This window comes from Amblyomma americanum, chromosome 8 (genome assembly GCF_052857255.1).
Source record: "Amblyomma americanum isolate KBUSLIRL-KWMA chromosome 8, ASM5285725v1, whole genome shotgun sequence".
Classification (NCBI taxonomy): Eukaryota; Metazoa; Arthropoda; class Arachnida; order Ixodida; family Ixodidae; genus Amblyomma; species Amblyomma americanum.
The window spans coordinates 51,115,346-51,140,555 of NC_135504.1; the positions used below are offsets into that span (position 1 = coordinate 51,115,346).

The 25,210-nt window shown below is 46.6% G+C and overlaps 1 protein-coding gene and 1 non-coding gene across 2 annotated transcripts in view; one reads left to right on the forward strand and one right to left on the reverse strand.

Moving 5' to 3' along the window:
• Window positions 1-25,210, reverse strand: part of LOC144102372 (sodium-coupled monocarboxylate transporter 1-like) — a 69,214-nt gene that overhangs the window by 27,592 nt on the left and 16,412 nt on the right. The window contains exons 3-4 of the mRNA XM_077635662.1: window positions 15,361-15,426; window positions 12,381-12,432 (exon numbers count right to left, since the gene is read on the reverse strand). Of these exons, the coding sequence (XP_077491788.1) occupies window positions 12,381-12,432; window positions 15,361-15,426 (118 nt within the window). The remainder of the gene's footprint in view (window positions 1-12,380; window positions 12,433-15,360; window positions 15,427-25,210) is intronic.
• On the forward strand, window positions 8,091-8,162 carry TRNAW-CCA (transfer RNA tryptophan (anticodon CCA)). The gene has a single exon. It is a non-coding gene; the product is annotated as a tRNA-Trp (tRNA).

Below are 25,210 nucleotides of genomic sequence, written 5' to 3' on the forward strand. Positions count from 1 at the left end.
CGACCCAAACAAAGCGCAGAAGAAGAACCAATAAAACATGCGATAGTATGGACGCCGGGACACGCGGGAGTGGAAGGCAACCAAGCGGTCGACAGGGTAGCTCGAGGGTACACTTTTTACCGAGCTCACCCCACAAGCGACCTCGAGGAAGCCGAACCTGTCCCTAGAGATTACTCGGCAATCTTAAACCACTACAAGGGCTGCAGGAAACGGTACTCCCCACCACATAAATCTCTTTCCAGGGAAGACGCCGTCGCCTGGAGGCTGCTACAGACGGGCTCATACCCGAATCTAAATACACTCAACGAAATACAACCCACACAATACACAGACAAATGCCCACGGTGCCATGAAACACCCACGATCTATCACATAACGTGGGCCTGCCAGAAAATAGAGGTGGCACCAAAATACCAAACCCGAGTGCGGAGCAATGGGAAGGAATGCTCTCCAGCGACCGTTAGGACGTCCAACTTGGGATGATCCGGCGAGCACAGCTGGCAGCGGCATCCAGCGGAGCCCTGGACTGGGGGCAGACGACCATTGCTAAGAAGACGGACGACACATCTGACTCCGCCAAATTGCTCACCTACTCTCTAGAGCTCAATAAACGTTTTCCTTCCTTCCTTCCTTCCCGACTGAAGTGGCGGCATCACCAACCATCAACTATTCGAGTCCGCCATCGAGGAATTTTATTCATCAATGTAACCATTGTAATAAGGGAGTGATTATTCATTTATATCCACTCGAGCGCCGGCATCGGCATCAAAGGAAAGCTATACAGCTTTTACTTTATCATCTAACTATTTTCCTCCATTTTAAATAATGTATAGTTATCTTTGGTGTGTTACCCCCACCCCTCGTGTACTGGCCCGCAAGAAATCTTTGAGGAATAATAAATAAATAAAAGTAAATACCCTATATAGCGCTAACAATCGAGGTATGACGTAAAATCTAGAAAATTCTGCGACGTATTTGATAATAAATCGATTATTGTTTATTTTGAATTGCCGGGAAACAACTCTAAGGCTTTGCGGCTGGTAGAGCGAACAGAGAAACACTGAAGAGAAATTTTTCTCCAAGAAATAGGGAAACAAAACATTCAATAGTAGCAGCAACAACAAAAACCACAATAATATTACATTGACAGCAGTGCCATGGAAATGAGATGATAAATTCAGCGACAGTCGGTGCCCAACAGGAATATACTCGGGTCGGCATTCGGAAACGCCTGTCCGAGCATACAGCGGCAAGGTCGTTGCGTAGGGTTGTCGCGGAACCGCAGATGATGAGACACGGAGAAATTCTACACTCCAAACATGATTTAGGCTATATGGGATTAAAAAGGAAATAAGTTATCTTGTAAAACACTTATTTTTAGGGGCATTTAGGGTATACTGCCCCTAGATTTCCATCATGAGGGAATAGATTTCCATCACTAAAAATGCGGAATACGTATGGCTGGTAACGGACACACAATTTCTCTTGATAACATGCGAAGATGTGGCAGTTACGAAAATTTTTTACCGCATTTTAAGTTTCCTCTATTTGGTAACCTCGAAACCTGGTGATGAGGATGGATTTTTAACGGCGCAAGGCCATCTATGGCCAAAGAGCGCCATGGCACAAGATATTTTCTTCTACCTAAGCTGGCGCCAAAGACCTATTTCGCAAGAATTTCACCCTAAAAAGGCCGAACATCAGACCAGGGGAAAGCTTGTGCCCATTGTATCACCGCTGTGTACCTGGCGGCGCTTGGTATCGAACCGCGCACCTCCCGCATGCGACTTCGAAACCTCCGGTACCGAGCTAGATTCCTCTCCCATTGTTCACTGCATAAAGTAATACCCCTGTCACACGGCATTCCTCTAAGGCCTTTTCAGCAAAGGCATCTTTTTTGACCAAAAGAGCGAAAGCTTAAAGGAGCGGGGACGCAGCTACACGGTGGAGCCCAAAAGTCAAATAGTCGTGGAGGCTTAGCACCCGCTGCTGTGCTACCGGAGGCTGAAGTGAGTGTTTTAAAATTCAAGTGGTGTGTTCTGTTCATTCGTTGTGCTCAGACATTTTTTTGAAATTCTAACTGCTTCCTTAAAAGAACTGCAACAGCTAGACTCATCAGCAACAGCACGTTTTGTGTATTGCCTTGGCCACCAGGGGCACTCAGTGTTGCTGCAGCACTTTCAGTGTTATGAAATCTGGGCATAAAATATAAACACCCGTACAAAAAGCAAAATCAGACACACCTTTCGTATTTAAAAAAAATCTTCAAGCATTGTTGGGTGCAGATAATTTTTTATTGCTTTTTCTTTTTGACATTGGGCGGCAATGCGATCGCAGGTTCTTGAAGGCCGCGCCTTTGGGCTCCAAAGGTCTCTCACGGGCGCCTTCGCCTCTAGGGCCCTTAGCGGCAAATGCGCAACATTTGTGCTGTGTAGCTGCACTCCTTACGCCTTTGGATATAAGGACCTGATTCTCAAAGGCCTGCGCGGTGCCCGTGTGACAAGGGTATTACTGTGATCGCGGTAGGATTATGCGTCCGTCGCCAAGAGAAATAATTCCGCACATTTGGGATCTAAATTTACCCCTGGACTTCGGCAGCATACCCTGTTCCTAAGAGGCAATGCACTGGAGGACACCATACTCAATTTTGTAGCGGTAGCTACTTTACGGTAGCATTTCGAACCTTCAGCGTGGCTGCGCGCCACCCTGTGGCTGCGCCACCACGCTGTCACGTGGTTGGTTACGTGGTGCAGAGCAGGTGCCGGCGGCGCGGTGCCGTGGCTGATCACCTGGTTGGTCACGTGAACAAGTTACACTCGGCCAGCTGTAGCTGTCGCCTCACTGCAGGTTTAACCAGAGCTAAACCACCGCCAATGTTTGCTCGTTATAGGCTAATTCGTGCTTAGACTGTAACCAAACGGACTGTTCCGGCGCCCCTTGAGGAACGACTTCATTTTGGTCTTGGTTTTCGCTTGGCTCCGACGTGCAATTTTTTTTTTATTTGTGGTGCTTGCATTGTGGAGTTTTTACGATGAAGCCGCCTTGCCTAAGCTTCGGCGGCGCGCACTGTGGGGTCGCGAAGCTGGGAACTATTGGCCTCGCATTCTGCGCTTCGCCAGGTGCGTTGTCTTTATGCGGTCGCCTATTCTTTCCTGCTATTCATTAACTTGCAGCACTCGTTCAGCAGCATGGTTTGTTGTCGCCGGCGGCCGCCAGGCGCCGAACCTGCTGCGTTACACCACACTCATCATTTCTGTACATCAGTGTCGATCCGTACCATCTAAGCACTTTCTGTTTAGGGTGTAGTATGAGAGCTTGGTAAATAGGCGTGGAAAGCTAGCGGCCGCGCTCCTGTGTCGTGTGACAGGTCGTTGAAAACCACAGCTCAGATACACGTACAATGCAATACAATACAACACAATACAACACAACACAATACAATACAATACAATACAATACAATACGTCGATACACTTCTCGTCGGCGCCCTGCACAGCAGTCTGCTTTCTCCACACCAACCAACAGACGTATGTGGTCCGTGGACTTCTGCGGCTTTTGATGTGTATTATGGCAAGCATCGATCGCGCATCTAAACTGGAGAGTTCAGCAGGCAATGGGCGAGGGAAAGTTTTCTCCTGAAGTTTCACTACCAAACAAGTTAGCCAATAGATTACTGCGGCGTCGGCTGAAAAAACTTGTTTTCGAGTCCCAGGCTAATAAGAAGACAAAAGATATAACCCCGCCTGTCACTGTCAACTCCCTGAGTGGATCGAAGTTTATCCACATTTTGAACTTGTTTGCCGAGAGGTTCTCGGCCTTACCGCGATGAATTCTCTGAACATTAAAGGCAGTGGCTTTGGCATAGGCGCGGGTTGTTTGTACCCATTTGCACATTGTTTGCTTGCGAATTTTGGTAAAGAAAAGAGAATATTTGGTCAAACACATAAATCTTCCTGTCCCCTTTCAACGGTGAGGAGGGAGAAGAGAAGTTGGGAAGAGGGTGGAAGGTGACAGGTATCAAAGGGGAAAAAGGGAGAAATTTCCCTGTTCACTAACAGGGGAGAGGAGTACCTGACATGTCCTGATTTACCTCCGGCTCTTGGGCTTTGCGAGATAAATTAGAGATGACGTCCGTGAAAAATTCTTTGCTGTCACACCCTAGCTAACGCTCAAGCATTCGCGGTACCAATGGCAACCGTTTCGTGACCTTTTTTATTTCTCTCATTTTTTAAATTGCATGTCGAGCTGTGCACATGAAAAAGTACAGCTCAGATCTTTTAATTTTCGCTGGTAATCATCATGCTAAACGAAAAGTAACAGTGAAAGATCACAGGTGAGCCACGTCCGTAACAAAAGTGCAGCGCGGGCACAAAATACGCTGCATTCTCGTCACATTTCGACAACATTTAGGTGGCCGTTGCCTGATCCGCGAACTTGCAAAAACAAAAACAAATGATTGACGATTTGCGTAGTTAAGTCAAATGCAAATTAGGTGCGCTAGCAGTTCGGTTTTCACTTCGGTGCCGGTGTTCAAATCCACCGTTCACGGATGGCAGTTGTTAATAATAATAATAATTGGTTTTTTGGGGAATGGAAATGGCGCAGTATCTGTCTCATATATCGTTGGACACCTGAACCGCGCTGTATCGGAAGGGATAAAGGAGGGAGTGAAAAAAGAAAGAAAGAAAGGGGTGCCCGTAGTGGAGGGCTCCGGAATAATTTCGACCACTTGGAGATCTTTAACGTGCACTGACATCGCACAGCACACGGGCGCCTTAGCGTTTTGCCTCCATAAAAACGCAGCCTCCGCGGTCGGGTTCGAACCCGGGAACTCCGGATCGGTAGCCGAGCGCCCTAACCACAGAGCCACCGCGGCGGATAATGACAGTTGTTCAGATAGCGAAAATAATGTAATTTCTACATAAGTGGAATTGGTCACTTTCCACATTCATAGATCCCAGGGACTCTTCCTACCACTCCTGACGCAGTGGTGCAGCGGTCAAGCGATGCGTCACTACATTTCTATGGCACATGCTGCCATCGGTGGGACTTGGGTTGCCATCCATGCAGGTTGCTATTCCTGAGCAGACTCTCACGATTAAGGGAAGAAGAGAAAAAAGCCGATATGTGATAGATGATAAGTTACAAACTGTTCTATGGGACCTTTCGCGGACCGTTCTACAAATTTCTCATTTGACTTTTTCGCCTATCTTCTTTTCTTGCAAAGTTGATTAATTAATCTCGACTAATTATATAATTAAGCCCAATATAAAAAAGTGCGAGTTGCTCCATACAATAGCCAGCAACATGAAATTGGTCGCGTCGTCTTAGAGTGTCGCTGCTTATTTTTAAACCCTGGCTAAAGTTAGCTAGTACACCCTGTATACATACAGCCACCAGTTACATGGAATGATACCTTCAAATATAGCTTTTTTACAAGGGCGATTAAAGAATGGAACGAACTACCAGATCCAGTTGCCATATCTTCCTCTGCAAGTTCTTTTACTGCTGGCTTAGAGGCTCTCATCTTCTCCGATATGAATGCGTCTTAGTACGTAATTCTGTTTCCTATGCGCATAATCCGAGCGTATTTTTGCCTTTGTTCACCGCATGTCATTTTTATAGATACTGCCACTGTTTTATATTGTCATTTTTCGTTCGACTTGGAGCGACGCTTGCTATCTTTTCTTTGCGGTATTTTTTCCACTGCTGTGAACGCCCTTAGTTGGGTTTACAGTATAAACAAATCAACAAACAGACAGACTAATGTATAGTTTGCTCATGCAGTTAGTTCCTCCTTCGCGATAAGAAATGCTTCTGAACGTCCTTGGTGGAATTTATTCGTGGGTGTGTATGGCACAACAATGCAGTTAATTTTTCTTAGCCCCCCCCCCCCCCCCACCCACCCCCGGTCACGCTTTGCTGCGCAGACCTTTGACTGATAGGAGACGATGAAGACAAGCAGGCTTCGCCCGTGAACCTGGTAATGCAAAAAGTGTCTTCTTAATCCGGGAATCCTAAATGTGCTTCGGTACGTGGTTCAATGGTTAGGGTACAGACCCTGTACGGGCCCGCGGTTTAAGCTCCGGTCGCGGCGGCCGCATTTCGGTGAAGGTGACGCTTAAAAGGCGCCCGCGTGCTGTGCATGTCAGCCACGTTAAGAACCGTGGGTGGTCGAAATTGATTCGTACACCTTCGCTACGGCGTTCCTCAAAGTCCACGTGTCGTCTAGAACCTTGAACTAGATAATTTACAACATGCAGTGTTTAACCAGAGTGCTATCTTCTTTGTAAGGCTTAGAGAGCATTGGGTACCCTTCGTTTAGTATCATAAGTTTTGAAATAAAACATGAATAATAATAATAACAATAATAATAATAATAATAATAATAATATTAATAATAATAATAATAATAATAATAATAATAATAATAATAATTGGTTTTTTGGGGAAAGGAAATGGCGCGGTATCTGTCTCATATATCTTTGGACACCTGAACCGCGCCGTAAGGGAAGGGATAAAGGAGGGAGTGAAAGAAGAAAGGAAGAAGTGGAGGGCTCCGGAATAATTTCGACCACCTGGGGATCTTTAACGTGCACTGACATCGCAGAGCACACGGGAGCCCTAGCGTTTTTCCTCCATAAAAACGCAGCCTCCGCGGTCGGGTTCGAACCCGGGAACTCCGGATCAGTAGTCGAGCGCCCTAAGCACTGAGCCACCGCGGCGGGGAATTTAAAACTACTTTCGTTGTTTTTGTCGGTGTTCTTGTCGCTGCTTTCTCTAACCCCTCAATTCTGGCGTAATCACGGATGTCCGGGCGACTCAAATATTTACCCATTTACCTTGCAGAAATATAATCACCCATAGACCCCTGTACCATCACCGCTGAGTGGGCGAGTGACTCGAGGCGCGAGTTCACGCTGCGGTAGGCTGTGGGTTCCGGTGCCGGAACGGGGTGGTCGGTAACCGTGAGGATGTCCACCTGACGGTTGCCTCCACTTCCCCCGGTAACTCGGGCCCACGCCGGTGGGATTCGCGTTGACGCCGGTCGGACGCGTGGCGTGATTGCGACCCCGGTTGGTCGCAGCTGCCACCCGACGGCCGAAGCTCGGCACACTGTCCGGTCGGCAGTGGGTGGCCGGGGAGAGGGAGAGATGTGCGCGGTGGAGGAGGAATGCGGTCCCGCTTTGTTTTATTAATTCTTTTTGATGGCAGTTACAAATCGTGAGCGAGTAAGGCTGAGAAACGCCAGGCGCCAATAGGTAATGATATCTGTTAGAATATATTATATCCAGTTTTAGTAATTACACTAAATGTTTTAAAATGCTATACTTTGCTAAAACACTTGCTCCGCTCCGATTTTGAAACGTGCTGGCGATTGTAATCGGTGTGAATCGCCCTGAATGGGCGATAACATTGGAATTGGTTCTGTTATGTCTTTCTGTTGTATATTGCTTTGACTAAAGGCTTAAATATACCTTTCCCTCACGTAAACAATGCTACAGCAGCCGAGATACAAGCGCACTGACTCGTCATCGAAAGTGAGATGCAAGCTTGGATAACTGGAAACGCTTAAACAAATTCTTTCAAGAAATAATTAGAAGGTGGGTGCGATTTTTCTTTCAATTGGTATTAAATTATTTCGTTCCCCACAAGTAAATTAGGTGTTCCCAATACTCATGAACCTTATACTTTCCAATGTTGCGAAATCTATATGAAGCTCAATTTTTTATTTCCTCTCAATATACAAAATGCAACATGAAAGAAAGCATTTTTAAATTTAAAACAATCGTAAATATACTCACTAACGTGTATTTCATCGCTTACACTGTTGGCTGTGCTGGCTGGACAGGGACGTCAGGATTTCCTGATACACAAGTCTTCGCTAATGGCTGGTTTTGTCAGAGAAATTAACAAGGGCGTCCCAGTACAAAAAAAAAAGGAAACATTTCTCACCACTCTGCGCGAGGCCAGTGAAGCTGTATTTTCAGAGGGAAGTGTCTCTCTTATCAAGGAAAAAAGTAGCTATAGAAGAAGCGAGGGCTGATAACTGCGATCTCGACTGTTTTTGCTGCCTCTATTGCCACGCTGACTCGTTGGCGCAACGGTAGCGCGTCTGACTCCAGATCAGAAGGTTGCGTGTTCGAATCACGTACGGGTCACTGTATTTTTTTAATGACTGTAGAGAATCACGTTTTGCATGTATGGGAATTAACACACGGCGCTTTCGCGTCATACCCTAAGGGCGGAGTTTATGTGTTCCCTCCTCTTTTTAAGAGCGTTAACTCTTACTCATCACGTTTGGAGATTTCGCGGGGTCTGCCACCACCCTTACATCACAGCGCCATCTGTGGCAGCAACTACTCATCACGTTTCTTGATTTCGTGGGGTTTCACTACCACCGTGAGATCACAGCGCCACCTGTGGCAGCAACTAGAAAACAGCACATCTCGCATTGAGACTTGCAGCCCCGTCTACAATAAATAGATTCGTTCCGCTATATATACTCCGACAGCCATCCGAGAACTTCTGTGTACCGAATTTGTTAGGCAAATAAAGCCCTACGGGTTGTGGTATAGAAATAAAACCACAACCAAATAATAGTTTTCTTCCTCCTTGTAATTATGAATTTCTTCTTTGAGCGGAGCTTTCCGCTGTTTAAATAAACGATGCGGACATACTGAAGTTGGCCTGTATTGAGAGATTGAGCATATATTTCATAATTTTCCTTTTTTTCTACATCTACCTCGTTCCCTATTGTCTTACAATTGCAAGTACACAGTATTGGCTTTATATTTGTAATCCCAGATCTCTCTTTCATGTTGACTAAATTTCATTTCTCACGTATGAAATAACCTCTGTATGACGATGTCATTGGCGACCAGGCTGTATAAGAAATTTGATGTTGGTTTCCTTGGTTCGGTTAAATTTAATCGCATTTTTTACATGCTTATGTGATAGCCCTGTCCCCCGCACCAGTGGTAACGCTGAAGATTTCCGGCCTTACAAAAGTGAAAAATACTGGGAACCAACACCTAATGCATTAAATTCTGGTTTGGTTTATGGTTTATGGGGGGTTTTACGTCCCAAAGCGACTAAGGCTGAGAGACGCCGTAGTGAAGGGCTCCGAAAATTTCGACCACCTGGGTTTCTTTAACGTGCACTGACATCGCACAGCACACGGGCCTCTAGAATTTCGCCTCCATCGAAATTCGACCGCCACGGCCAGGATCGTACCCGCGCCTTCCGGGTCAGCAGCCTAGCGCCATAACCATTGAGCCACCGCGGCGGTTGCATTCAATTCTACCACGTTCTAATTAAAAAGAGGCTGCATTCACTGAAAACGTTGTATTTTTGACGTGATCTGCATAGAACCTAACGCGTTACAACTGACCAACCGGGTTTCTGCTAACAATAAAATGAGTTTTTTGATCTGGGGCTTGTGCTATCCGATGAGCGTTTGCGCTGGGTTTATTCACCGCGCAACTACAGCAACCGTCTCGCATTTCAGTCGGGTCATATTACACGATAGTGAAGTACGGAATCGCCAAAACGTGCATGAAAGCCGCGTTGTACGGCCCTTGTGTGAATCAAAGTAAAACAAGCTTTGACGTACAAGTAATATGGTTAACCGCTGTAAGATACCCTTTGAAGTTGCTGTCCAACGTAGCAGAATCATTGATTGCCGAACGAAAAATTCTGAAGAATATATGCACCAACGCTGATCAACCAGCAAGGAAAAATACCGCGTGTATTCCACATATACTATTAGCAAGAAATGAAACGTAAACAAACGATTGAGCCATAAAGACCAAAATAACAAGTGGAATTTCAATACTGACTCAAGTTAGCTTAACTTCAAATGCGCGCAGACTCTTCTGCAGAAGTGTTAATCAACCTCATTTGTGTTTCCTCTCCAGGAGCTTTGCGTTTTTCTGTTCCACCTCAGTTTTCTTGTTCGCGTTTCATTCGTTGGTGATACACAAGGTATCACGCAGTCTAAAACGATTGGGACCAAAACTGACGTGAAATTGCTTTTCTCCGCCAAAAAAAAATTACTGGCAGGGATGATGATGAATGTGAATTTTTATGGCTCAAGGACATCTAGGGCCAAAGAGCGCCATGGCACAAGGCGTTTTGTCTTCTCAAGATGAGGTAAAGACCCATTTCCCAAGCAATTAACCCTAAAGAAGCCGAGCACCAGGCCAGGAGAAAGCTTGCACCCTTTGTATCACCGGAGGGCAATAAAATTCCAATAAGGAAGGGGTGGCGGTGGTTTTTCGTCTGCGTCAGCCAGTGGCATACATGACGGTGCGAGTTGCCTCCGTCAACATATCGGCCGGCCGCTGGTGCGATGCAGTCGAGTCAAGGCTGCAGGTGGTTTCGTTTGCTCAAACCACGCTTGAGAGTTGCACGATCTTGCCGTGCAAGTGCGTTGGTCACGTGGTTTATTTTGTACTTCGCGGGCTTTCTTTGGAGCTGGGAAAAAAAGACACACGTGAGGGTTTCCTTATCGTAAATGATGGAATGGGGGTTTCTGAAGGTGCTCTCCAACTCTTCAAATGCAATTTGTTGTCTACAGTAAATATTTATTAATTTAGATATTTAAACTTAATTAAACTATTAATTAATTGAGGAACAAAAATTGCCTCTTGTATGCAAGAAGGCTGTCACCAATACGCCACTGGTTTAACTCGCCTGTCTCTATTAGTCTATTCTTTAACCCCTAGATCAAGTTAGCTGGGACACCCGGTATAACGGATCAAATGTATCGGTTACTGTTACTACGTGGTATAGTGAGGTCACGTGGGAACTATTTTGGTCAATTTCCCCTTCATTGTAGACAGACGCATCATTGACAAATGTAAGTAGTGAGAGCTAACGCTCTTAAAAGCACAGTGCTGAGCACGGTGGTGACGCGAACAGGCTAATGCGCCGTTCGTCCGCGCCACGCGGTCCACCCTGAAAGCGTAAACGTGGCGACGAGAGCCTGAGCCGAGGCTTTCCCTGACATTGCCAGTCACGTGTCACACGTCACAGAAACGCGGCAGTTTCCTTCCCACGCCTATTTTCCACACTCTTACACTGCACTCTAAGACCGAATTAGCACATACAGGAGTAAAAAGGTAGTAAGCTGCACTCTAGACCACTCTATTTTAGGAGCAGGGCATGCTGCCCAAGCCCCGGGTAGATTTCCGTCGCTAAATATAAGGAGTACTGCAGGTTGGCATCGGAAACAAAATCCCTTTTCATAACATGCGAAATTGTAGCAGTTATGAAGATTTGAATAGAATTTTCAGTCTTCTCTATCTGCTGACCTAAGGACCTCTGGTGATGCGTTTAAAAGCCTCCTCTAATTGCTGACTGCATGAAGTTACCAGGTTTTGCATTGGGAATATGCCTCCGTCGACAAGAGTAAGCATTCCGCGTATTTAGTGATCAAAATCTACCCCGGGACTTGGGCAGCATACCCTTCCCCTAAGAGGGAGCGCTCTAAAGGGCAGCTTACTGCCTCTTTACTCCCGTGTAAGCTAATGACTGTTTTAGAGTGTGCGGATGGGATCTGGTGGCGGCTCCGGTAGGAATATCTATATTACGGTCGCATTTCGAGCTTCAGCGTGGCGACGCCGCCACGTCGTGGCTGCGCCGCCACGCTGTCACGTGGCTCGTCACGTGGTGCGGAGCAGCTGCCGGCGGCGCGGCGCCGTGGCTGATGACGTGGTTCGTAACGTGGTTGGTCACGTGAACAAGTTCCACTCGGCCAGCTGTAGCTATCGCGTCACTCCAGGTTTAACCAGAGTTAAACCACCGACAATTTTTTTAACCCGCTTAGTCGCTACAGACCCACACTTAATGGCACCCAGGTCCATTCTCAACAGGATAATAATAAAAGCTGTTAGCGTTGTAACAAAAAAGGCACACTGCATACATGGCGAAGAATACAATATATTTTGCGGGGATACCATGGCCGCAACTGGCAGAGGGCACGGTTAATTGAAGAGATATCCGACAGGCCTATGTCGTGCAGTGCACTTATTTACGTTGATGATGATAAGGCTGATGACACTATATATATATGGCTGTACAGGTTGGAGGACAGGTTATCCGCGATAGCGAAGTGAGGCCTGAACGATAGGAAGATAACAAAGAACATGATGGAAGTGAAAAATAAGGTAGGCGCGATGAAATACACAGGTTCCTGCGAGGAATATGTAGGAATCAATTACTGCAGCAGTTGATCCCAGTGTTCGCCGATGTGTATGAAGATTAAAAAAATATTAGTGCTAAATTATTTGCACTCACTCAACAGAGATCGTAAATATTAAGTAACCGCTCAATGCGAAAGACCCCGCGAATATTACATGACTAGACATACGTACTGGTTGAGATCCCTACAGCCGCGCTGAAGATGCCCACGGCTCCAAGGGTTTGCTGGAATAAATAGATAGACAAATATAATGAAACGAAGGCAAAGAGGTCGGCCAGGAAGATTGATATCCGGCATGCTACTCTGGACAGGGGAAGAAGAGAAGGAAAACGGTTGTGATGGATGACATCCATTGTGTGAGGTCAACAACAACAACAACAACAACAACAACATGTGGTGAGAAAAGAGGCGACAGTATTTGTGCACACATCTGATGGCATCACAACCGCGAGTCGAGGCCCCTCCCGCTCAAAAAAACGGGAATACGCCCGCATTACCGAAGCTGCTTGCCTGCTCTGCGGCCAAGCACATAGCAGTAAGTCCTCCGAGAGTGGACTGCTGTCTTCAAGGAAGCAGCCAGCTTTATTCTTTGGCGCGCATTTACCGGACAAACCACAAACACGTGCTCCACAGTCTCGGCCATGTAACAAGTGAAACAGTCCGGGCGGCCGCTCGTTCCACCAAATGTAAGTACTTTCGCGTGAAGGCGACGTCTAAACGAGGTCGATGCATCAAGCATGCATGAGGCGGCGGAATTCTAAGCGATACCCAATATTTCATATTTGAATCTAGTCTTTTAGGCGGATGTAATAAACTAGGATTGAAAAGTTTCTTTTGAAAAGTGTCCTTTGATAGTGTGAGAAAACCAACACGGCTGAATGTGCCTTACGCTTCAGTACGACAAAAACGCAAATGTGCAGAAACTGAGCAACGAGTAATTGTTGTTCCATTGCCCAATGAAGCTAACACTCATAATACGTTCAGTGGCCAATCAGATCACGCTGATATTTCATGTATTCCATGTTTATTGAAAACCTATCCTACCAGGCAACGCAGTGTTACGCGTGAGATTTTTGTTCACTGCGTGAACTTGCGACCTATACAATACAAACCAAGGCAACAAAAATGGTTTCTAACCATGCAACTTTTTCGTTAGGAAAATATAACTTCTAATGAGGTATTTTTCAAAATTATTTTCTTCATTCAATGAAACACAGAACACCGCTGATCATATATCTCGACGACGAGCTCGAAAATCTCGGCTGTGCTTCAAAATCTTGTATTGTGTTTTGCAAGACCGCAGTCGACTGAAGCTGACAATAGCCGAGCAAGCAGCGGGTGTTTCCTTCGAGATCAGAGCTCAGTGATTGTAGGCGCGCGTTTCCTGCACCTTAAGTAGTAGTAAAGTTTTTACAACTACTCCATGTCCAGGAAACTCTCTCGCGTAGCTTGCGCATCAGTAAACATAACCGGTGTTCGAAGACGACGAGGCGGAGAAAAAGCAAACTACAACACGTGACGTTAGAACGAATAAAAATCTTTCAGTAGATGTGTATACTGAGGCACAGCTGGAGTTACCTGATTTGGAACTCTATACGGACAGCCTAATTCACTCCTGAAATTGTAAATACGTCAAAACTGGCATTTCGGTCTTCCTTTCCACATGCTTCAAATAGTACGAATACCTTGCTTAATACGTGAAATTTTTTTATGGACCTCTATTAGTAGCCTCTCCCATGTTTGTTTTTTCTTCTCCATCCGTGCTTTTCTCGTTCAGTCATGATTTTTATCTTCTACCGTCCCTCCTGATTACCTCTTATTTCGCGCATTAACGCTATCATCCAATGCCATCGCCACCTTCCGGTGAAAGATTTGTTCTACCAGGGAGGTTGCAGGGACCTAAAAGCATAATGAGACGGGACAAGTGACCACTCGCTCATTAGCGAAACGTTGAGCTTGACATTTATGTTAGACACGAGAGAGCAGTCGGTAGGCGCTTGGTGATTTATAATGGGGACACGAAAAAACACTTTGCGTCAAAACAGCATGCGTCACAACAGCGTAAAACAAAACAGCGACAACACAGCACAGAGAAAAAAACGGTACAGAGACAAAACAGCACAGGGAAAAAACAGCATGCATGACGGCAAAACAGTACAAGACAAAGGAAGCACGCGTCAAAACAGCACACAGGATAAAACGGCGCAACGACAAAACAGCACAGTGAAAGAAGAGCGCAGGAAAAAAAATTGGCAGTGGCTTAGCTCTGCTATGCATGGTTAGCCTTGTTTAATCTTGACTGCAAGTCCAGGTTAGTCTGGTTGCCTAGCTATGTTGTCGCATTAACGACTGTGGTTGCGGCGCACGCGAGCTCTCGTTTTCAATCCTCCGACACGTTGTCAGGCATGCGACGCAGCTGGCGAAGTGAGCGGAGGCGAGGGCAACGACGAGGAACTCGGTGTGACGTCATACCAAACGGCGGCGGCAGGGGCGCCGGCCGGTGTGACGTCATGCCAGATGGCGCGGCGAGCGCGCCAAGCACACTAACCGTCTCACGTATATACCTCGGTGGACACCCGAACCGCGCCGTAAAGGAAGAGATAAAGGAGGGAGGGAAATAAGAAAGCGCGGTTCGGGTGTCCACCGAGATATGTGATGCGCGTGTTCTGACGTCATGTGCCTCCTCGGAGTGCGGCCACGGCGAAATCGCAAGTTCGCGGCCAGTAAAGCTTTCGCTCTAAAACAGCATGACGACAAAACAGGACATCAAAGTATAGTGCAGCGCTGCTGTAGGGGTAACTATTGTAGCGATAACCGAAAACGATAAATCACAACACATGCGGAAGCGACCTTTGGATATAGCGAGTGCTATATGATGCGCTTCTAAAGGCAACACAAGAAACTTGCAGCAGGGATGAGATGCCTCCTAAGCTCAAAGCCCGCCTCCTCGCTTATCAACAATGTCAAATTCTGCACGCAGCATCTCGTTAAGTAAGCTGCGAACATAGCTTTTGCTTGGCATTCACACTGAATACGGCAGTAGGTTGTATCATATTTAAAGCAGCTCTACAATCTGCAATAATACATGCCATCTTTCGCGTGTGCAGATCGTACCGAAATGGTAATAGTCAAACTTGCAGCCAAATGCTTACGCTGAAGACGAAGTAGACGACGCAAGCGGTTATGCCGACCTTGTTGTCGAAGCGCAGCCGCAGGTACTTGAGACCATGGAAAGAAAAAAAAACAAATATTGGCTAAGCTAGCATCATCCATTTCAAGCGTTACTGTCCCGACTTCTCTATTTTTCTTTGTGTACACTCCAAAGAATTTCTTTTCTTGGCTCGAAAGCGTAACAGATGGGTCGCCAAGCGTAACAGAATGGTCTCTATCCAATGACAATGTGTGCACAAATACTGTCACTTGGCCGTTCACATAGTTTAATCAGAAGAATTAAAATCCATAGGCCTTTAAATAAAAAGCTCACCCCCACAGCTAAACAGTCATGGAGCAAATGCATTCGGGAAGCACTGTGACTTCCCAGACTTCGATGTGTCAGAAAAGCTCATGCTGAGTGGTGTGAGTGCATGTTAAATGACCATAATTGGTCTAAATTAACCTGGAGCTCTCCACTACGATGTTCCTCATAGCCAGTATTCACCATTTTGGGACCATTAAATTCAACTATTTACAGTTTTCTTCCAAGTGTTTGGAAAGGCTGAAACGGACATACTGTGGGAATGAAAAGGTAAACGAAAACAAATGTTGAACTGCGCGCACTGTCGTAATTTCAAACTGGAAGAACTTGGCACTGCTTGTAGTCCATCTAAAAAGCCTCATTTTGTTGGTCTACAGTGAACAGCCCAATTAAATTCTCCAGAATGTGCAGTCAATGCCACTGTAAACCATTAAATCGCAGCAAGAAAGTCCTGTCGGCGCCATTTGTCGTAATACCTGTTAATAGTGGTTGTGCGAGGTGCGAAGCAAGCCATCCTTCAGGTGCGGTACTGTTTCAATGACTTTATTCAGAATTTCTTCTTAGTCTCCAGCAGCTGAAAGAGTCGACTTCCAGGGGCCAATGCAGTCTCTATCTTTCACTACTCCGTCTGGTGTGGCACCAATTACAGCTACACCAGAGTTGACGCGCAGGCCATGGCGATACGCTACAACCCACGTGCCCTTCTCCACATACCGCTGCACAACGCTCTCTTCATTGAGCAAGCTGTTCCTAATATAGTTGATTTGCAAGGTACTTGATCCAAACGCTCGCTTCAAAAACTTTCCATCTGCCGGCTTCTGGCGGCTAACAATGTTTCGAAAGTGCGACGCAGTCAGACGCTTTGCCCTCTCAAGGGACTCCATGTTGCAGAGCTGCTCTGGGCTCTTGTGCTTTCTTCTAGTGCCCACGCCTCTTCGAGTGTTACAGAGCGGTCGGCAAAATCGTAGCACGTGGGCACATGCTCGTTCCAAAGCACTTTTGTGGGGAGTCTAAGGGATATCTTTGTAGATACTGTGTCCTACTGGATGACTGGCAGGGGCATTGGAAGAAACGAGTTGTCTTGCAACGTATCACGCAGCATAGTATGCATTTCTTTCTCGCACAGTGTTTGATGCAGTCCTTGTATGTCTCCTTTAGTTAACTGAATGCGTGCGGTTATCTTCGCATGGTTGCTTTTTTTTTGCTTTGTTGGACATGTACTCCTGATCCGCCGCGGTGGCTCAGTGGTTAGGGCGCTCGGCTACTGATCCGGAGTTCCTGGGTTCGAACCCGACCGCGGCGGCTGTGTTTTTATGGAGGAAAAGCGCTAAGACACCCGTGTGCTGTGCGATGTCAGTGCACGTTAAAGATCCCCAGGTGGTCGAAATTATTCCGGAGCCTTCCACTACGGACCTATTTGTTCCTCTCTTCTTTCACTCCCTCCTTTATTCCTTCCCTTACGGCGCGGTTCATGTGTCCAAAGATATATGAGACAGATACTGCGCCATTTCCTTTCCCCCAAAACCAATTATTATTATTATTATTACATGTACTCCTCAAAGTTCGAATCAAATAATTTTAACGACAGCATGTTCCTACGTTTTGTGCCAGTTGACCAGGCTCTTGGCTGTGCTGTGTATGAAGCATTGTCTTGAATATAGGCGTGTCCCGAGCGCTTCATGTTGAGGACAAAAACATTAGGGCTGCTACACGTTTGCACGCTCCTGATGCTCCTGTACGGCTGTCGCGCCAACATTTTCCCACAGGCTGAAACGGACATATTGTGTTAATGAAAAGGTTAACGCAAACAAATGTTTGACTGCACGGACTGTCGTAATTTCAAACTGGGAGAGCTTGTCACTGCTTGTAGTCCATCTGAAATCGCAGGAGTCGGGGCGGAGTAGACACAGAAATCGATGTCGCCGAGATGACTTCCAGTTGCACCTCCCCATCAGCCTCGCATAGCAGTGCCTCGCGCACCTTTTAGGTCTGAACATTCTGAACCCGGCTACACAATGTCTGGCGGGAGATCGAGCCTTGTCATGCTGCAAAATTACGTCCTCTGAAAACCTTCTCTGCACGTCATTCAGTGGCTTGGTCCACGTTCCTCCCGGGAGACTCGATGAAAGGGGCAGAACATTTTCCACGGCTTGCAGTGGTGCCTGGAACATAGAGATAAACCAGTGCTTGATACCCATACCCAACAAGTCTGGAAAAAAGCATTTTTAAACAAGAAATAGTTTATGAACGCCGGTTTTTCATGTATTCTAAGATTTCTCTACAACAATCAATATCTCCGCATATCTCTCGTGCTCAGGCCTGCATTTTTTTGCTATTAACGTTCTTCCTATCGTCAAAACCATTCCCCTTTGGTTTTCTGTGCAGTCCTAACTGCTCGATGCGAACGACGGCGAAACTTTAAAGAGAAAATTTTGCTACACCTTGGAAGAATGATCCATTAGCACCAATATTCCTATAACAGTAGCTTTCAATACTGCAATATTCAAAATTTTAATCTGCGACTGTTAGACATGTTTTAGGTGTAAGCATTATATTATGCAAAAAATTATACATAAACGTTGTTGCCGCTACAATTAGTCACTGATGAATGAGCAATGAAAATTCTTTCTGTGCTGACACTGTCAAAACTCTGTAAAGGGGAGACAGTAACATGTATGCTCGAGGCAATTACGGACAAGATGTTATGCGCCGTCGAAAACATGCTACGTTAACACAAAATCGCGTCAGTAGTTCACTCACTTTCAATGGTTCTGTGCATGTAAAAAAATATGTTTAGGCACTACTTTGCAGAAAACAAGCACGAAGCAAAATATCTGTGCGTTTACAGAACGAAAATATCTGTTCGTTTACACAACGAAAAGTTTACCAGCTTAGTATGTTCTTTGTAAATAAAAGTAACTTCTATTATTTAGTACAAAACTGGTCAGTACGAAATTTTCCACTGGAAATTTATTTCTGTGGTTAATCTCAGTCTGAAAGTTCACAACATAGTACTCGGCTTACGCTAGCGTTTCACGAGTCACCCTGTCGATAAGGATACTTTTTTTTACAAGAATCATGCGCATATTATTGCAGCGCAAACTCGCAGACACGGAAGGAAGCGCACGGCGTATTTTCCTGGTTAGATAACGTGCAAACAACTAGCCTAAGCTTCTACTTTTGTCTTGCGTAACATGCATATGAGCCCGATTTAATGCAACGTCCCATCACACGCCCGAGCGTTGACGGAAGCATTGGCGACAAAACCACTTCACCCTCTTCTCGCGCGGACTGTTTTTCGAGTCCGAACAGCTACTACTGTACGTCGAGTAAATGGCATCAACGATGCGAGCATATTTATTTGCTGCGGAGGTGAAAAGAACACAGTCGCGAACGATCATTGCACGCCCAAGTTGCCCGACGTCTAGCACCAGCAACAACAAAACCTCACCTGGAAGCGGAACATACCACAGACTTAAAGGGTACGCTAATTTCGAAGTGCTCATTTATGCTCCGTGCACAGCAGCGGGACGCGAAGCTATGCGCACGTGTGCAGAGTGGGCTGGACTTCCACATGCAGAGAATGTACGCCGGTCTTCGCTTCTACTTACCGTGCTCGGCTGGTGATCCATAGTCGCAGAGCACAGCACCCAGCTGTGCCTTGCGATTCAAAGCAACAGCGGGTACAACAGGATGACCAGGAAACAGCGCAAAACACCAGCGCATCAACGACGAAAAGATGGCAGAGATAGGCTTACCAGCGGAGTTGGAGAGACGTGAGTGCGGTGTTTTCCTAGAGTGCTTTGCGTGGCCGCTTAATGGCGCGGCGGAATTACTGAAAAGGTCCAATGGCTCATGCAGGTTGGGTCAAGTATAACGGCACTCGCCGTAAAAGCGTGCGCCAAAATGTTGAGGTTTGAGGCAGTGCCTCCTAGAAAAAAAAGGCCTCTGCTCTGTGACGTCACGCACCTTGCGCGGTTGAGCATATCACGGAATGAATTTAGAGCACAAAGCTCAAGAATTGAGGGCCATTAAGATCTTGGAGTAATAGTGTTTTCGTATCTCCACAAGATTTCCCATAATCTGAAAAAAAAAACTCGCAACGAGCTGAAGTTCCAGCACGTGATAAACTTACAAAATTGTCCCGGATGACTGATCCTTTTGCCGTTAAGAAACAGGCGTTGACTGAAAAAGCATCAAAAGAAATCTGTAGATAGTGCTGAAGGAGTGAATTCCTGGTCATTGTTACACTTTAGGTTCTAATCAGATCAAACCGGGAGCTGTTTGAACGAGAGGATTGGTGAACCGAACAAAACCTTTACAAAAATAAGTTAAACTTTGAAGAACACTGTTTGGAGAGAAGCTCGGATGGGGATCATCAGATTTTCAAGGAATGTAAAAGAACGACTAACACGTGAAATCACGGAGGCTAGAAAAATGTATAAAAAAAACTGAAAGATGACTTTCTGAGTGTCGCATCTATAGTGCTCTAAAAGAAAGATTAATTGTCTTGAAAACTGAAACAGGGGTTAAGCTGTGTTATATGTAGCGACTTGCGGTGCGATGACCTGTTGGAATGTTATCCACTACCTTAGTATGTAAAAACCTGTACTAGCAAGGAATCCAATCAGTTGACAGTTAATTAGTGCATGTGCTCTCTACCTCGTATCTGTGCATGTCTGTCGAGCGCTAAATATTTCGTCATAATAAATTCAAATACTGCAGTTCAACGTCCCGAAGCAGCACGTTGGCTAAGGGGGATGCCGAAGTGACATCGCACAGCGCACGGGTGCCTTTTTTCGTTTCGCCTCAATCGACACGCTAGCACCGCAACCGGATCGCACCCGTATCCGCCGCTTCAGTAGCCGAGAGCCGTAAGCACTGAGGCAATCCCGGGCTCAAACATTTTTGGGGTTTAACATTGTTAAACTAAGTAGATGTGCGAAACCAGGTGTCCAGTCTTCAATTGCAGGGGGAGCTTAAAGGGACACTGAGGAGAACCCTATCAAAATTTTTTTGTTAGCAATATCTGATAGTTCGGCATTTCATGGCTTTGTTGACGCTTGTCCGGGAGCGAAAGATGCATTTATTTCAAAGAAATTTGGATTCGAAGTTGAAAATTTTTTTCGCGCCGCTCCGATTCAAACTCGAGGACTCTTATGACGACACAGAACGGAGTGACGTGGAACGTGACGTAAACGCAGACTCCGCGATTTCTGACGGGTAGCGGTGCGGTGCGCTACCTTCCTTTGCAAGCTTCAGAGATTCGTGACATCGATGAAGTAAGGAAAATTCCTCCATGGTGGCGCCTCTTGTCCTAGGAAGTCATCACGCTTGTACTTGCGAGATTGGCCTGTGGCGGCGATACCTGTATTTTGGTTCTTGCTATTTTCTACATTACAAGAGCTTTATTTTCAGGAAGAGTGGCGTTTTTGTAATCAGGAGCTGGTATTCTATGGATACAAGCCAACTTGAATTTCTCCTCAGTGTCCCTTTAAGTTCCACCTTAAGTGTATTACCTGATATCATTAGTGGCTTAATGCCCACACATGCACAATTGGTCATTCTCTACTTCACATTCATTGATAGTGGTGAGTCCTCACACCCCTACTAGCACAGCGAAGCAATGGCAAAGTGAGGGCCATTGCATTTGCAGGTGGCTGTTTCTATCACAGACACCAGTATAGGCTGTGTGGCACCCATGTTGCTCTTCCCGAGGAACCTCTCGCACAGCTGGCGCGAACCTCCTCCGAACTTACCCGAGTTTACCTCAGTTACTGCCCGAGCTTACCCGAGTAACTCGGCTAAGCTCGGCTAGTAACTCGGGTTGCTAGGCAACGGCACAAGATCGTACGTACGTACAGTACATACAGTTACAAGATTCTTGGTCGGTGTTGGTGAGCGTATGAGTGCTTTCGCTCTAAAAATCTGGAGGTCACAATGTCATCGAACAGAATTAATTGCGGGTGCTGCTGGTGGTCTGGATCCTCCCCCCTCCCCCCCCACACACACACGCACATCTTGTAAATGTGAATCACGCTTTACGTTCCGAAGAACCACCTTCGTAGCCCCACAAGATGCGAGATGGTACGGTATCGCAGCAGTTAATAGAGAGTTATAGCACATTGTGACCGTGTTTACGTAACTGTTTACCTTGTTACCGGACGCCGGACTTTCCGGTTAGCGCGGCGCACTCCAGAACACATTTTAGCGTACCGTCTCTTCCGTAACAAGTTACCGTAAGGCTAAAACAAGTGATAATGATGGCAGATGCCCAGCTTTTATTGCAAACAAAATTACGGATGAATTGCAATCATTTCTATGAAGTGAGATGCTACATGCACTTTAATAATCTTTTTCTCTGCATATAAAGACGTACCGACTACACTTCAGCTAACAGCCGACTAAGCGGCTTTTCAAATGTGTTTGTGAAGCTAGACACCTTTGCCTACCCTGGCCAGTAGACAATTTAACTACGTAGTCCTCAGTAAGTTTGCATACGCAGCGCACGTTGCGTTCCGAGCGCTGTAAAAAAGCGCAACTACGACACCTGTTTGCCGTGCCGCATCGTGACTTTGTGTGTTTGGATGTAAACACAGTGGCGCCATCTAGTGACAGGGAGTTAAAGGGCGCTAACTCCGGGCTGGAGAAACTTTTTATTTTCTGCAATTACTGATAAATATAGTAAACGAATTAATTGTCTTTTTTTCAGAAAAAAATCATGGAAATATAGAAAAATGTTACATTGGCCGCAAAACTGAAGAGCTGCAGTGAAGTTGCTATATGGCTATGTACGCGACATATGGTTAGGCTTAACTGCTCAAAAATCGGAAAATATTTAAAAAAACATGGCCTCGTTGTTACTCAAACCTCGACGTATGAGTGAGAGTCTCCAAATTAAAAGCGGATGCCGTCATTTATAGCGAGAAATGACGCCGAAGAACGCGGCGGCGGTGCTGTATTTGGTCCGAAGTGGCCGCGCAGGGCGCCGCCATGTTTGTTTACGAGGAAACGCTAACTCTCCGCAACGCTAAAAGAGATTCCGTAAAGTGCTAGTGGACCGGTAAGTGGCTGCGCATGCGCAGATGTCGCTAGCCGGGCTCGGTAGACGGTAACGTAAACACGGTAACGATACGCTATAACTATCTAATATTGTTCGGCCATACGACAGCCTCCAGAAGTTTGCACCCCCAGTACAGTTAGGTGGCACAGAAGACGGTGGTATGAAAGGCATAAAATATACCTGCAACGTTTGTACCAAATATTCAGCTGGATAATAAGCACGACTATCGGACGCCCGGTGGAGCATTTCTTGACAGAACAGTACTGAGGGCGATGTAGTCACTCAAGCAGGCCTACTGTAATTATTCTGAAGTGACGTCCACTAAGTCCAGTTCACAGTTGCATAAGTAAGGGTAATTCTATAAGTAATACAAGGCATTTGTTTTCACAAAGCAAGATAGTTGTATTCCCGATTGAAATGCATCATACTGTTCCCTGATTATTTAACTACAGGGACCTCTTTTTCTACATAATCTCCGATGAAATCTATGAACTTATGCCAGATAATTAGAAAAACTTGTTTGCCCTAATGGTACCACTCGACTGGTCTGTGTCTCAGCAAGGATATCACTTCATGAATAACTTATTTAATGTTTGTGAAGTGTTTTTTCTGGAGTCCATTCTTCAGTGGGACAAAAAGATGGCGGTCAGAAGGCGCGAGATCCGAGCTGTAGGTTGGATGACGAAGAAGAGTCCACTGAACTTTTATGATCTCCTCTTGGGTGCGCAGGCTTATGCGTGGCCTCACGTTGTTGTGGAGAAGCAAAAGATCGTTCATATTTTTGCAGCGAAGAAGACGCATGAATAATTTTTTCAGCTTCATAACAGTCTTGCACTAAGCTTCGAAATTGATAGTTTCACCACGAGAGAGTACGTCGGTAAAGGTCCTCAAGGGTCCTTCAAGGGAAAGGGTCCTGAGTTTGCCATGAGTTTCCAAACGGTACCGCAGCGGTGGCCAAGTGGTTGATCATCCGCCCCGCATGCGGGAGGTGCGGGGTTCGATCCCAATGCCGCCGGCTACCCACCGGTGATACAATGGGTACAAGCTTACCTCTGGCCTGGTGCTCGGGTTATCGGCTTATGATCGGTGAAATGCTTGGAAAATGGATCTTTGACACCACCTTGAGAAGACGAAAATACGTTGTGCCATGACACTTTTTGCCATAGATGCCCTTGCGCCATAAAAAAATCCATAATCATCAGTTTGCAAACGGAGGGTGCTGTTTTGCATTTTTTGTTCCGTGGAGAAGTTGTGTGGTGACACTCCATGGATGACAGTTTTGTTTCAGGCTCGAAATGATGAACCCATGTTTCATCACCTCTGACATTTTTTGATAAAAAATTAATGGTGGCAGAGAAACAGACACGCCATTACGATAGTCGCTAATCCGAAATTTTAGCGCACCTCTTGACGTAATGTCAGGCCACCCGCCACCTTTGACAGGTGGCGTGTTAAGCTGCTGGCCACTCTCCGTGATCTTCCCGTGGAAGCCACCTTCCGGTTGTCGATTCCTCCGCTCTCGTCGTAGCAGGTGGCGTTTCGCTCTGCTAATACCTGCCGACACGCCATTTGTCATACGTCTACACACGCCACCTCGGTGGCGTGCTAAGCGTTGATCGCATGGAGCGTTTTTTGCCCGCGAAATCGCGTCGCGCGCCCGACGCCCACGCCGGCGTCGACGAATTAACTCCTGCATGGTCAGCAGCCGAGCGGCGTTTTTTTGCCGCCGAGTTCTGCGATGCGCGCGCCCCCATCCACACTGAAATAAGACGGATGCGCAAGAAACGAAGCGAAGCCGCTGGCTCTCGCGCGCATCCTCCATGCGAGCGCTTCTCTCTCGGTCGGCGTGGCTCCGTCCAGAATCACGTGACGCCCGCTCCGGCTGTCATTGGCCCTCTGTCACCGCCCTCTCCCGGCGTCGGCGCGGCGTCGGCGTTTTTTTTCTGTTCCGCCAGAACCCGACGATTTCGCAAAAACGTCCTCTCCGGTGGCAAAAAAACGCTCCGCTGCCGTCGACGCCGACGAATCGCCCGGAAAAACGCTCCTTACGGGCCACGCTTACGCCGACAACGTCGGCAACGCCTACGACTACGACGCGGAACCCAGGAACGGGCGACTAAAGGCAGATTGACATTGGCGAGTCGCGGAGGTCGCGCTACAGGTTTAAATCGATTGGCTACGCTCCCTTCCCACTTCCCCAGTGCTTCGGAAACCGTAACCAATTGCGCGTAGTCGGTCTTGCAACGTTTTCGACTCGCCAGTGTGAATCCGCCTTAAGAGCTACACGCTCTAAAATTGTCACCATTAGCCTCACAACGAGAAAGCAAATCGGCATAGATGTTCAACCTGTCGCGGTGGCTGAGTGGTGAGGGCGCTCGGCTACTGATCCGGAGTACCCGGGTTCGAACCCGACCCCGGCGACCGCGTTTTGATGGAGGCGAAACGCTAAGGCGCCAGTGTGTTG